Source organism: Pholis gunnellus, assembly GCF_910591455.1.
Source record: "Pholis gunnellus genome assembly, chromosome: 10".
Classification (NCBI taxonomy): domain Eukaryota; kingdom Metazoa; phylum Chordata; class Actinopteri; order Perciformes; family Pholidae; genus Pholis; species Pholis gunnellus.
Genome location: NC_136537.1, coordinates 14,327,902 through 14,342,219, shown reverse-complemented (window position 1 = coordinate 14,342,219; position 14,318 = coordinate 14,327,902). Strand labels below are relative to the sequence as shown.

General features: G+C 43.5%; 1 protein-coding gene across 3 annotated transcripts; it reads left to right on the top strand.

Annotated features, from left to right (window-relative positions):
• The first annotated feature begins 1,467 nt into the window (after positions 1 to 1,467).
• clcf1 (cardiotrophin-like cytokine factor 1) lies at positions 1,468 to 13,940 on the top strand. 3 transcript variants are annotated; one of them, XM_079167099.1, is made up of 3 exons: positions 1,468 to 1,751; positions 10,030 to 10,184; positions 10,973 to 13,940. In XM_079167099.1, exons 1-3 carry the CDS (start codon positions 1,733 to 1,735, stop codon positions 12,308 to 12,310), a joined length of 1,512 nt encoding a protein of 503 aa, XP_079023225.1. In that variant the 5' UTR covers positions 1,468 to 1,732; the 3' UTR covers positions 12,311 to 13,940. The 3 variants fall into 3 exon arrangements, with proteins under 3 accessions (XP_079023225.1, XP_079023224.1, XP_079023226.1); XM_079167098.1 differs by lacking the exon at positions 1,468 to 1,751 and adding an exon at positions 3,179 to 3,500; XM_079167100.1 differs by lacking the exon at positions 1,468 to 1,751 and adding an exon at positions 8,702 to 9,789.
• Positions 13,941 to 14,318: the final 378 nt, after the last annotated feature.

The following is a 14,318-nucleotide window of genomic DNA, read 5'->3' as shown; positions in this document are numbered from 1 at the left end:
GTCTAAAAAGTTATTTTGATTTTATAACCGCATGATATAGAGCAAACTTAATGTGACTGTGAAAGGTCCTGGATCATATACAGCTGACAACATGACAGGAGCTTTTCAACAGTTTAGCCCATAACCACTCTGTGCAGTCTACACAGTTTGTAGGCCCTACATTTACTAGATATTAAATTTAATTAAACAAATTAATTTAAGAAAATGTGACAAACAGTAAAATCACAAAACTGAAATAAATAAATGGACCCTCTTTAGAACAGGGCCTCAGTCTATTAAATCAGGATATATTGTACTGTAAAATTAAATTGTGTAGCCCGAACAAAATTTTAAATTAAATCAAACCAAACCAGTTTACAGAAAGAAAAACAAACATTTAAATTGGACACAAGACAACTTGTCATCAGTTAGACTTCTACCTGAATTTCCCACCTCGTGCACGCTCACAATCATGCGCGCGCCACGGTGTGAGTGCTGTTGGTATGCTGAGTGACAGCTGGAGGCGAGAGAAGAAGATCACCGTAATCCACGTGTCAATAAGAAACTAAAAGCCGAGGAATGAAGGGAGAAGAAAGAAATGCCGTGGAGCAGGCAAACACTTGTCTTCATCCTCCCCCCTTTCTAAGAAACAGACGGAAAAACAGACGGAATATTTCTTAATGGGGACTAAGTGTATTCGCTCCATTGATAACTTGTGTCGTAACAAAGTTTATGGGAGGCCTCTAAATTTATAGGCCCTTGCGTCCTTATAATATTCCTGTCGACAAGTTCACGTTATAGGCTGCTCAATGAAATCGTACACCGATTGTTTAACCGTAAAGGTTTTTATTCTCGTATTCCATGATGTTTGAAAGTTTTTATTCATAAATTATTTTAAGATTTTGGGCCTTCTTTTGCGTAAAGACGAGGACAAAAAAAAATGCTCTTAATTGTTTTAGTTTTTTAAATGTATTTAGAGAAAGGCTCATGAATACCCGAACAAAGTAGGCTACTGATGGAACAATTTAAAACAATTAGGCGATTATAAAAACGGCAAGAAAACGGCCAGATAAATAAAAGAGATAAGCAAAAGAGAATGAAATTCCTGATCTTCAGGATGATTTGAGAGTCAAAGGGTTGCCGGGTCCTCCCGGCCTGCAGTGATCTGATCCAGCGAGACTCGCACCTTATTAAAGGGAAGCGGATTACAGATCAAACGGCCGCCGTCAGATCGCGTTCAGGAGGATGACGAGCGGAGAGAGACAGATATGAGTTGTGACAAGTCCCGTGGTGCAGCGGCTCTGTCAAGTTGAGCTGCGATGCGTCAACCCGGTGAATCACCAGCACCGAGGAGGAAGACAACGAAACAAGGAGAGACGGGGATGGGGAGGAAGGGGAGGAAAAGGAGAAAGGGGGAGAAAAAGAGGAGGTAGGCGGAGGTACATAAAGGCTCCGCCGTCATGCAGTCTGTCACACAGACCACACACACCAAGTCAGCGGAGCATCAGCGTTTCAACCTCCTCCTCTGATCAATACGATTGAACCGACATCACCTGCATTTTTCACTCCAGTTCCTCCAGAGTTGTGTGAGGAAGGAGAACAGATCTGATTGATGAAAAGTTTCTATAGGCAGCGAACTAATCTACAAAAGGAAAAGGAGACATTATTATCGGTTTATTTCAGCGCCTAAAAAAAATCCACCAGTGGATGAACTTGTGAGAGCGAACTGAACGGAATTAAAGGATTGGGATAAATGAAAATGCTTTGCGGAGGTAAGTAATCCAAATATTTTTTTTATGGGAGTTAAACAAAGAAAGAAAGAAAACACGTGTGTTCTTTCATCATCATCTGTCCTGCTCTAATCATTACGATATTATTATCATGTAGCAATTTTCCAGTCGTTCTTCGATATTGACATTTATTTTTTCGCAAATCCATTTAATTTAGTAAATTGTGGAAAAATCTGCATGCAGACAATTAAGCCATTACTGTTTTTGCACACTTAAACGTTATCTTGTGGTATATTTGCGCATTGTGCAGCTAAAATTTAAATATGTAATTACAAGCTCTTATATTCCACACAAATGGTTTTTGTTATCATGAGAAAAAAAATGCAATGATCTTATATTTTTTAAATTGTATTTAAGTTTTTAGCATCCCAACTTAGTTTGAATATGGATGTAAATCATTTATTTACATTAGAAGATTTATGATGAAGAAGCAGATGGGTTTGGGGGCTCATCAGCAAATCTCAAAGGTTACCAAATAAATACAGAAAACAAATGACATATCGAACAGACTTGTGCAGAAGCAAACTTTTGTTAGTTGTAGAGATTTAGTTTTATTTATATTCTCAAAAAAATTCTGAAGGGAAGAAAGTGAGATTAACAGACAAAGAGAGAGAGAGAGAGAGAGACTAAAAGGACTGAAAGAAAGTGTGTATGTGTTAAAGAGAGAGAGGGGGGGGGGGGTGCCTCATTCACAGTAAAAAATGACAGGGGTTGAGGAGGTCAGAGGCAGCTAAAGCCCCTGTCTAGTTAGCTGTCAGTGATATGAGAAAGTACATGATTCACGTTAGTCAGGGTGTGAGCACGTGCACACATACACACACACACACACACACACACACACACACACACACACACACACACACACACACACACACACACACACACACACACACACACACACACACACATATACACAGACTTTTCCCCCTGGGACTGGTGCGGCTGCTGCTCCATGTCTATGAAAGGAAGGAAAAGGAGGTGAAAGAAAAACAGGACAGAAGGATGGCTGCGTGATGAAATGATGCGCTGAACTGAAGATCACCAAGTTCCTCTTTTCCTCTGTCTCTCTCCCCCCTCTCTCTCCACTCCCGCCACCCCCCTCCCTCCCTCCCTCCCTCCCTCCCTCCCTCTCCTCTAGGTGGTCACACCATGAGGCCAAATTTGCTGATGGCCGGCCGGTTCACATGACGTGACCACCTACAGACGGGAAGAGAGCAGAACAAACTGCTGCTCCCTCTGATACTCAGAGCAAATAAATACACAGAGAGCTCAGCTGTTGAAGAACATGCCGCCTTTGACACACACACACACACAAACATACACACACACGCACACACACACACACACACACACCTCAACAAACAAAACAACACATTTCCTCACACATAGATGCACATGTTGTTTCCCTTTTAAATACACATAACCTTTTCTGTCTTACTTTATCTCTAACACACACACACACACACACACACACACACAGATGCACACACACATACAGATGCAGACACACACAGACAAGGCCTGTTATTGCTGGGAGGGTTGAATTAGTGTCGGTGTGTTTCAGATAAAAGCGTTAGTGTGTGTTGGACCAGCGAGCTAAAACACACCCGCCAAAAGGAGGAAACAAAGGAAGAGTGAAAGGAGAGAGAGAGCAGGGGATGTGGAAAAGAGAAGAAAAAGTGAACCTTTCACATCTTTTGATTCGCTCAGCACCATCCTCAATTCTTCACGGTATATATATGGATGTCAGGAGGATTTGTGGAGGTGGGGGGGGGGACTGTGTGTGTTGGGGTGAGAGAGCGTAAAGAGAGGTAGAGACAGATGAAAGTAAATAGAGGGAGAGAGAAGGGGAGAGAGAAGGGGAGAGGAACTGGCGGTAGGGGTTAATGCAGTGCAGATTCCCGATTGACAGGAGTTAGCAGCACCCAAAGGGAAAGAGAGAGGAGAGAGTAGGGGGAATGATATAAAATGAGTCGGTCACGCTTTGAACAGTTACACATGCTGTTTACATTTTTCCCAAATTAACATGGCCCCTCGCTTCAGAAAACTCTCCCTCTCTCTCTCCCCTCCACCAAGTCCTTTTTCTCTCCCTCCTTCCTTTCAAATCCTCTCTTCCTCCTCCTTCTCTCCTCTGTCTATATCCTTCAAGATCCCCAAATATCTCTCCCAACTCTCCTGATTCAGATCCTTAATACCACCATGTAAAATACTCTCAAGTCGCTCATTTATTCATGTTGTATCATCAGCTAAATACCATAAAAGCATTGAAACTACTCAATATGCGGGTAGAATGGGCGGCAGGGTGGAACTCAATTTTAAGTTTTACTGCTGGGAAGTTTAAATGCTTGTATAACAATGCATCATTTTAAATGCTCATTTTAATCTGCAAAGTGACTCACTGCAGTTCTTAAATAGTAAAAAGTACATTATTTTCCTCGGAAATTTAGTTGAAGTCCAAAGCAAACACAAAAAATGCATTGATGATGAGCAGATAACATTATTAGTAATCTCCAGAAGGGAAATTAGTTTGGTTGCTCCCACACAGTAACCGATAAAAGATACACAAGTAAACAGCTCAGCAGACAACATGTCAAAAGGCATACTGCCACAACAATAGTAAACCAAGACATAAGTGTAGCTCAGGAGCCTATATGCCACTAAATTAAAAGAAAAAATATTGATACAATAAATAAATGCACATTTAAAAAGACCATGACTGATGCACCTAAATAAATTGATCAGAAAAACAAGTGATAAATATGAAATAAAACAGTTAACAATAAACGAGGGCAAATAGTTTACAAATAAATTAAAAAAACAGGACATTTAACAAATATTTTTAACAACAATTACTCTGCCGATGGCTTTGTCAGTCGACCAATCAGTTCTTTGGTCTAGAATGTCAGAAAATAGTGACACAATTTCCTAAATGTGACATCTTCAAATCCCGTTTTGTCCACCAACATTTCAAAACTCAAATATATTCATATATTCAAATATACTATCAAATAAGACAAGGAGGCAAATCCTCTTACTTGACAAGATGTAACTTGAAAAATAGTCTTAAACAATGAATCCATTATCAGGAAATATGTTATTTTATTTTCTGTCGACTGACAATGATTTGACTATTTTTTTCATCTCTATACCCCCTCAAAGCTGTAAGTATTACTTTGTTTGTTTTCTACTTTCTGCTAAACGTAGTGACAGAGCGGAGACTTTGAAATTCAATCTGGTCTGATTCTATTTTGAGGTATTGAAAAGACCATGAGGTGGAGATAGGGAGTAGATGGGGACCCGGAGGGGGTTTTAAGTGGTAAATTAAAAACCGAAGGTCTGAAAAAGGGGAAGGAGGGAGTGAAAGATGTAGATGGAGGGAACGAGTGGAGCCAATTAGTGAAAGGAAGAGAGGGGAACGGTAATTAGGGAGAAAAAGGAAGGAGACTTTAAAAAGGAGGTTTGATGTTTCAGGAAGATTTAGGGGAGAGGGGGACCGATGAAGGGACAACGAAATTGAAACCAAACATGGCGATAAAGCTTGAAACGATTGGATCCACGGATTAAAAAAGAATGCATGGATGGATTGGTTTATAAGGTGAAGAGGGAGACATCGGGGCTAAGAAGAAGAAGGGGAAGTAAACAGAGGACATTGAGTTTACGACCAGTGAGACATAGTTTCACAGAGTTTCTGGGCATAAACAACAATTTTATTGGATTTTTTAATTGTTTTCTTTCGTCTTTGTTTTTTTTTGATCATTGATGTTGTTTGGCTACCCCAGTGTCTGTCCGGTGCCAAGAGGATCAATTTTAAATTCTGTATGAACAAACTCCAGAGGAAGGAATTTCATGGGACAAGAGATGGGAAAATGTCTTTGTTTATAGGCATTTATTCAGGATAAGGTTGTGCATACATGGATCTCCAGTGCACAATCTGTGCACGTCTGTGTGTGTGTTGAGTTAGTAAAGGAATGCACATTTGATTGAGTACAGACTGCACATAAATCTGGCCTTTAACTGTACACACACAAAACACCGACCCTGACCCCAGACTGTCAAACCCCCCGCCCCCAACCCCCCCCCCCCCCCAATACATCCACTTCCACTGTGGCACCATCCCTCACACCGATGTGTCGAGGTGTGCATGTTTTTTTTGCCCCTGGTGTCCGGCACAGGTGTGTTTATGTTTACGGTAAGCGTTATGACAGAAGGCAGAATTGCCACAAGGTAAAGTACCACAGAATAATTAAATAACTATGAGAGAGACAAACAAGTCCTCTGAGTTTGGCTCCGATGAGTCTTTTCTGTCAACAAAGCCACAACGAGCCTCAATGAGCCTCCGGCTCCATCTCTGACAAGATAGCTACATGACAGCAAATATACAAAACAAGGCAGCGGACGATGAACATTCTCAGAAAGACACTTAAATTGAACACAAATGGAAACAGATAACAAAAAGTAACATTCTTGATCTTGGGAACGCAAATCCCTGATAAACTACGCTGAATATCAGGTTCACTTGCCAGCTTTTTCTGGAGCGGGCATGTAGCATGAAACATGGCTGGATACATCAGTTCTCTGTCCAATGATGTCTAAAATTGTCCTCTGTTGTAGAAGAGGAGTCCTGAACAGTGACTAGATAACACTAAAGAGCGAGGAGTGAGAGGACGCAGCCTGCAGCATGTTGTTTTGGTTCTGGAAAACACACCGTGGTTCCAACATTGTGTTCCAGAATCGGGCTGCATTGATTGATGAATGTTAAACCACGTCATAGTCGTACAATGTAGGCTCACCAAAAGTAGGGCATGACAATTAACTGCAGTCATCCTAAGCACTGTTGCACTGGAAAACGTAACAATTAAACATCTCATTTGGGCCGGATTCTAACATCTTCTGCATGATACTGATGTTTTCTTTCTGTTTAAGACTTCTTTCAAGTGGTTAGAGCAATTAAGGGCAAGCTCTTTTGGCTCTGGAGCCAGTTTTTCCTGGACCAGACTGGAGAGATTAACTTGCACATGGTTTTCCCACAATAACCAAATTGTGTTTAAGCGCTTGTTTAAAAACTCAAGTGGTGGTGCATGTTGGAAAAGATGAAATACTCGTCCTCTTGGATGGAGGCAGAACAATGCCCACAAACACTGGGTCACTGGTTTACCAAAACACCGTCTGGAGTGTAAATGTCAAGTGTGTTACAAGGGTCTTTTTGCCCCTGAATGCAACCTTGCACCCTATAATTCAACTCTGAACCCTGACCCGGCGCTGATCTTTAGTTTTGACTTATTAGGAGCTCAGAAGCTCCGGCGCCCGAACCTCATGTTGAGCTCTGCAATGCAGATGGCAGCCAGACTCCAGCGTGCCAGATCTGACTTTAAAACCAGCGAATAAACCGTCGTTAAAAATATGATCTGTTGTGAATAATGGAGCTTCCCCGTGTGTGCATAATATGTGAAACCCCTAATGGGAATGTGTGCCAAAACATGTTTCACACACACATAAGTGCACAGAGGCGGGTCATGGTCGGCCGTTGTAGGGAACCCCTGTGTTGCTGTAATGCAATCCTCCCACGGAGAATGTTCTGGTTTCAACCCTGCCCTGCGGAGTGTGCTTCCACTGCCAGGTACACAGCCCTATGCGCCTGCAGGGCTCCCCTTGAAGTCGGGCTATATGCCGACTACAATGTATATTGCTCAATGTAATGTTATATAACAACAACTTGGCCCTGGGCTTGAGTTAACTCACGTTACTGGTACAAAAGAGCGGTTGTTTTTTAAGCCCCAGTGGAGGATGCTTTTAGACATGTCAGTGCTCAATCACAACAAGAGGCTTTCACGTCTGGCAATCATCTCCGAACATGTGGCTGCAGACGAAATGAATGTTTGGAACGGTTTGGGTTGATTTTTGCCAAGGAGAATTTTCTGTCTGCGTCCCAGGCTTTTTGATAAACCTGTTTATTCCGTCTGAATGCGACCCTTGTTGCTTGTGTGTGTGTCCTTTTCCTTCAGGGCTGTTTACTCAGAGATGTCGTGTTGATTTCGGGGTGTTTTGAAGCTAACGGTGGAGGAGCCTGATGAGCTCCAAATGTTCAGGCGTCGCTGAAAGATGCTTATTGCTTTTGACAGGTGATGAGGATTTTTGAGGGCGAGGAGATCGGAGAGGGCTTGGCTGACGGGGGTTGTCCCAGTTGACTGGTTTCAAGGTGTGTGTAGGAGCATGTGGGAGTGGTCCAACCAGTGTTTTAGAGAATATTCTGGGGAAAAGCTTTGATGTAGCCGACAGCTCAGGGTCAACAGTGTAAGAGCTACCAGCCATTAATGAGACAGTTCTTTTGCCCTTTAAATCAATCAGTTGTTTGTTCAGGTTTTGTCCGTGTCACTCCGATGACAAGCATTTCTAATCCTGTTTTAATTTCAAACTGCCGGTTTCTCAATCTGTCATTCAATCCGTCAAGTCAATTTATGAGTACAACTTCAGCGAGCTTGAGCTTGTTAGGCTAAAAATGTCATGACAGTTACTTGTTGTTACCATGTCCTCATTGCAATTTGTAACATAATCAAAAGGAGTCAATGTATTCTGATGATTTGCTTTCTTTCTGATCACTTTACAGATTTTAAGGAGCACATTAGGTTTCTACCCAACCCGTGCATACTGTTGCGTCAAATGTAAGCAGTTGAGTCAGAAGAAAAAGGTGTCGACTGTTTTAGGCCAGAATTAGTTTTCCTAGAACCGCTGAAAACGTGTCGAATGTTTAAACCATTTAATTTTCTTCCTGTGGGGCCCGTTGTGATGGATAGATGACAGAAGGAGAAAAAAGGAGCAATACAGGGAGAGAAGGAGAGCTAATCGGGGTAAATTGGCTGCTGTTATATTCCCCCGAGGCAGAAAATAGATAAAAGCGTCGGGAGGAGAGATTTGGGGAGGAGAAAGGTATGATGACAAAGAAAGGAAAGAGCGCAGTGACTAGTTTGAGAGGGGGGAGGGATTAAATTGATGAAGCAACGAGAGGCCCAAGGTGAGTCAGAGAGAAAGTTGACACACATTGTGCAACACATATTTCACACCTGTTGTACAGTAGCATTTTTTGCCCATAATTACAACCATGAATCACTGCCTACCGTCTGGGTGTCAAAAGGATGAGAGAGTGCAGAGAGGATGGAAAAGGATGACGGAGAACAGAGACGAACGAAAGAAATGTGTGTCGCGCTCGAGCGAAATGGTTAAAGACGTGTCGAGAGAGAGAGAGAGTTAGAAAGTTAAGGAGGGAGTGTGAAAGTGAAGGTGTGCAGAGACAGCAAGCAGGGGACGAAGAGAAGTGGACGTACACGAGGTCCCTTAATGTTGAAAACTACCTTTCAGCTCCAATTTTCTCTGTTTGAAATCAGAAACAAGGGGACTAAAAGGTTTCCAGTGTTACAGCCTCCCTATACCCCCCCCCCCCTCTCTCTCACACAAACACACACACTCACACACTCACACACACACACACTCACAATCATTGTATACACTTACAGCGATGTAAATTTCATCCACATATAAAATTACAGCCACAAACATTCTCACAAACACTCTGAAACCTAAACAAGAAGTCCACAGCAAACATACAACTGATACAAACACATTAATGTTTGTGATTGTAAAGAAAGCCACATGTGTTGTTGGGATATCAGTCAGGAATGAACATGTGTGCATGTGTGTGTGTGTGTGTGTGTTAAAGCGGCTGTTTGCCTGAGAGGCTGGTGCATTGAACATCGGAGCCATTTGTCTGACTCTCTGAAGCTATTAAGTGAGGTTTTATTTGAAGGCTGAGTAAACCTCCGACAGCCAGAAACCTCTAAAATTAGATTGGAAATGGAAAAAGCTTTATTGGCAGTGTCAGATGACTCTAACCTGGCAGTACGTAAACAGACGAGGCCATCGCCATAGAGACAAAGAAATAAACCAGAATATTGTAAAAAAAATAAAAATCCTATAAACAGTGTGACGGCGCGACGACCGGAGCGACGTTTGGAAACTGTGGCTGGAGGTGATTTTTGTCTGTTGAGCTCTCAAATCATCATATTAATTAAAAACCAAACATTCAAGTTATATAATCACCAAATGTCTGAGAAAATAATGGCTGAGATAAATTTCACCTCCTTGTTATGATTACAAATACCTCTGCAGTGTGTGTTAATTATCACTTGGACACCCATGACGCCAGTGTCCTTAAAGAAACATCTCGTGCTGTCCGTCTGAGTTTTAATCATTTTAAATTTCTCCACAGTGCATCAACACCAGCTCATCTTGCTATTGGCTGCTGCCATGGCCACGGCCCTGGATTCTTCACACAACCTGGCCAGTGAGAGGAGTTCGATAGAAAGCACGTACGAGCTGACCAAATACCTGGAGTATCAGCTCAAGGAAATCAAAGACATATACGTGAGTCGTGTTTTGTGACACCATTCGGTTTCAGAGTTCCCATTCAAGCTTTTATAATAACAATGTATCATTGGTAACATGAAAACTATTTGACAACTTCAAAGCTCAGTCATGGTCAACCTGCAGAGAATTATCACCTAAATCCGCAGCTCCTCTCTGCTTCATAGCGGGTTTCAGCTCTCATCGTGTCGTTTTCGGCCCCGGCAGGCAGCTGTTTTCAGTGAGAAACCTCTAAAAACCCAGAGTACATACCTGCTCAGCACCAAACAGACAGACGGATACAGTCAGCGACTAGCTGGTGAAAATAGAGGAGAATTGGGCGGCTAAAGAGGCAGATATGTCCCTCAGGAGTTGGTAGAGATCAAAAACAGAGCTGAAAGACGGTTGATGTTGGACTTAGCCAAACTAATTCGGAGGAGAACGTGAAGCCAAATTGCCAAGTGATTGTTGTAAAAATCAATCACAGTTTAGAAGTTGACTTCCTGGTTCAACTTTGATCAACTGTACTTGACCTACCACAGTTTTACTGTATACTGATGTATTATTACAGTCATGACGGGATCACTCACTTTCAGTTTAAACTCCAAATTAAGTTGTTTAGATAATCTAGCTAAACTGCCGGCTCATTGACAACCTGTCTGATCTTATGTTTCTGGACTTGGTCAACTTCACAGTAGCTAGGAAGCTGTAGAAAGTGTTGTGATGAACGCTCAAACTAAATATCAGTAGAAAGTATTATCCATTACACCTTCTCATCCTTTCGTCTGATTTGTGTATATCCACTGCAGCTGACCTACCTAGGCCCTCCATTCAACGAGAAAGACTTCTCCCCTCCTCGACCCAACAGTACCGCTCTGTCCCTGCCCAGCGCCGCCACCCGCCTGGAGCTGTGGCACGGCCTGGAGAACCAAGCTCGGCTCGCCCAGAACCAGAAGGCCTACTCTGTCCTGCTGGCAGCAGTCAGGGAGTTGGCCCGCTCCACCCTCTGCCCCTCACTCAAGACCTCCCTGCTGCACTTTTGCACAGGCCTTGACGGGCTGCTGGGCTCTATATCTGCACTGATGACCACCCTCGGTTACGCACTTCCTCTTCCATCTGCTAACATGGGGAGTAACGCTGGAGAGCTGCAGTACCCTCTGAGGGGGGCAGGCGGCGAGCGACCCGCTCCACTGATGAGCCAGAGCCTTTACCGGTCCAGAGCCGGGACAAGGACAGAGTCCGGTCAGCGTAACAACCAAAAACGGAGCGGGAAGACGGTGGTCAGAGGAGAGAGGGAGGACGGCGTCGCCGCAGACCTGGTGGACAAAAGGAGAGGGAGAGAGGGGAGGAGAGCGGTCGCGACGGCAGCTGGAGGAGGGACTGGCGGATCGAGGGAGAAGGGAAGGGGAGAAAGAGGGAGGAGAGTGAGGAGGGAAGAGCCACAGAGCGGGAAATGGTCTGCCAGCGAAGAAGAGAGAGTAGGGGAGGAAGAAGATGAGGAGATGGAGCGAGAGGTAGGTGAGGAAGGATGGAGGAGGAGGAGATTGTTGAGTATCAACGAGGATGGAGAGGAGAAGGAGAGGCAGCCTGAACCCAGGGTAGAAGTGTCGTATCCGGGCACAGACGGCTCCGGCTCCCTTGGACCACCAAACATCCAAACCCACAACAATCAATACAGCTACAACCTGAACTCACGTCACACAGACACACTAAGAGAAGAAGATGGCTTTATTGTGGAGGGAAGCAGAGGGTTAAGGGTGGAGGAGGAGAAGCAAACAGACATGGAGGTCCCTTACTCCACTTTCCATTATCAGCGTCGGCCTCCTCGCTCCCTCCTCACTCCCACCCTCCAACCTCCTCTGTCCACCCTCTCCTTACTCTACCAGTTTGGAGCAGGTGAGGAGCACACCCTCCTCTCCCAGCCGGTTCCTCTGTCTTTACAAAGGGGCACCTCCCTACTTTCGCCTCCTCTGTCTCCGCTGCTTTCCTCCGCCTCCTCCGCCTCCTCCTCGCTGTTGTCGGTGCGGCCGACAATGAACGACTTTGCCCGGAAGGTCGAGGGGTTTTGGATATTGAGGGAGCTGCAGAGTTGGCTGTGGCGGTCGGCGAAGGACTTTAACCGCCTCAAGAAGAGACTCAGAGGCTGAGACGTTGAGACACACAAGTGCAGTATATCGGAAAATCTATTGTTTGCACAAAATCTGAGTGGGAACAAATTGAGAGCTTAAACAGACAAAAGCACATTAACACATTCATGCTTAACTCATTCATTCAATACCGTACTGGAATAAGTGAATGAAGGACGATTTGGCAGGTCATCAGACGCACTAATGGAATATAAAGCCAACACATTACCAGCACTGTCACCCGCCTGATGCACATAGCAGCTCATTGAGCAAGAAACACTGAGACTGGGCTGAGTTACCGGACTTCACGGCTCATAGATCAACAGAAATACCACTGTAGGTGGTTAGACACACACACACACCCACACACACAGCACACACAGCACACACAGCACACAGCACACAGGGGGTCTGCCGAGTGACAGGCAGAGAGACAAACAGTGCAGCCATTGAGTGAAAACTGATTCAGTGACCTCCAGATGTGTGAATCAGCAAACTTTCTCTAAAGGAAGAACACTTCTGAATGGGTGAAAGACAAAAGGAGAGGAGGAAATGACCAGAGGGATGAAGAGGAGGAGAGGAAGAGGCAAGGAGAGGAGAAGAAGATGGGAGGAGGCGTGAGTCAGGGGATGAGCACTGGAATTAACGGGCAGAGGGGTGTTGCTGAGTAATCAGAAGTCGGCTGGTCAGTTACAGTAACTCTACAACAGCGCTACACATACTGTCCAGACAGAGAGGTGGTCAAACACACACACACACACGAACACACACACATTCATTTGTGACACTTTTGAATGATTTCACTCCATAGCTACAAACATATTTAACTTAAAATGTTTTAGAATAGAATAATTTCCCCTAAAAACACGACACGTTTTGTGTTTTTTGTAGAACTAGTTCAACATTTTGGGAACTACACATATATGCTTTCTTGCCGAGAGTAAAATGAGAAAATCCTCACCACTTTAATGTTCGTACACTAAAATATGAAGATGGTAATCTTAGCTTAGCATAAAGACTGGAAACAGCTGGTCTGACAAAACCCACCTTCAGCACCTCTAAACTAATCAACATGTAACATCTTGTTTGTTTAATCCTGACAAAAACCAAAGGGAGAAAGGACATGTTGCAGTCTTGGATACATACTGTTTTTAGCTAAGAAACAATCTGGCTCATAAAACGACTAATGTCTGCTCATTTTACACTCGTACTGGACAGATGGTTGCGGCACGTAACTCCCTCTGTCACGTCATGTTGTGTATTTAACATTCAACATTCATATCCAACAGACAGATATGAGAGTGGAAATAAATCTTCTCCTCTAACTCTCAGAAAGAACATACAAAAGTCAAACTATTAAGTAACTTTACACTCACACACAAAACATTGGACACATTGGTGTGACTCTTTTGTGCCTTTTAAAACATGAAATCAGACACTTTCTCCTTTGGCAACTTACAGATGACATATTTTCTTTTCCAGAATAAATCAATTGTTATGTCTCTACAATGTGGCTTGTATGATGTGGCTAAAGGTTATGGATCATATCTCTATAATATTTATTGAACAAGATGTTTATTTATTTTTCTCCGCGGTGTGAATATACTGTATTGTAACTCAAGAGAGAATAAATACTAGCTTTTGTACAGAGCGTGGTGTTATTGGTCTTTTGGGAGCCCATTGGGAGGGGAGACAAAAAAAACAACAAATGCTTATGGGATTTTTGTTTGCAATGGTTTTAGTTTTATGGGGATGGTTTCGGGTGATTGGCACAAGGGGAGAGGAGTTTGGAGTCGGGGAAACAAAGGCTGGCTCACATTCATGACAAAAAGTAGAGCAAGAGAGGCGGGGTATGAGAGAGTTTTTATTTGTCTGTCCTGGTGAAAATTTACGATCTCTCATTTTTCCTTTCATCTCTCTCGTCCCTCCTCCCACTTTGCTTTCTTTTCTCATCACACTATCTCACGAAGCTCCTCTTCCCCCCAAAAACATCTCTCTGACCTGTGACAGTGAGGGATTTACATGAAAC

Coding starts and splice junctions, on each gene's coding strand:
- clcf1 (XM_079167098.1), top strand. CDS start 3,428: ATGTGGAAAAGAGAAGAAAAAGTGAACCTTTCACATCTTTTGATTCGC. Junction 3,501..10,029: donor ACCATCCTCAATTCTTCACG/GTATATATATGG, acceptor ATTTCTCCACAG/TGCATCAACACCAGCTCATC. Junction 10,185..10,972: donor AGGAAATCAAAGACATATAC/GTGAGTCGTGTT, acceptor TATCCACTGCAG/CTGACCTACCTAGGCCCTCC.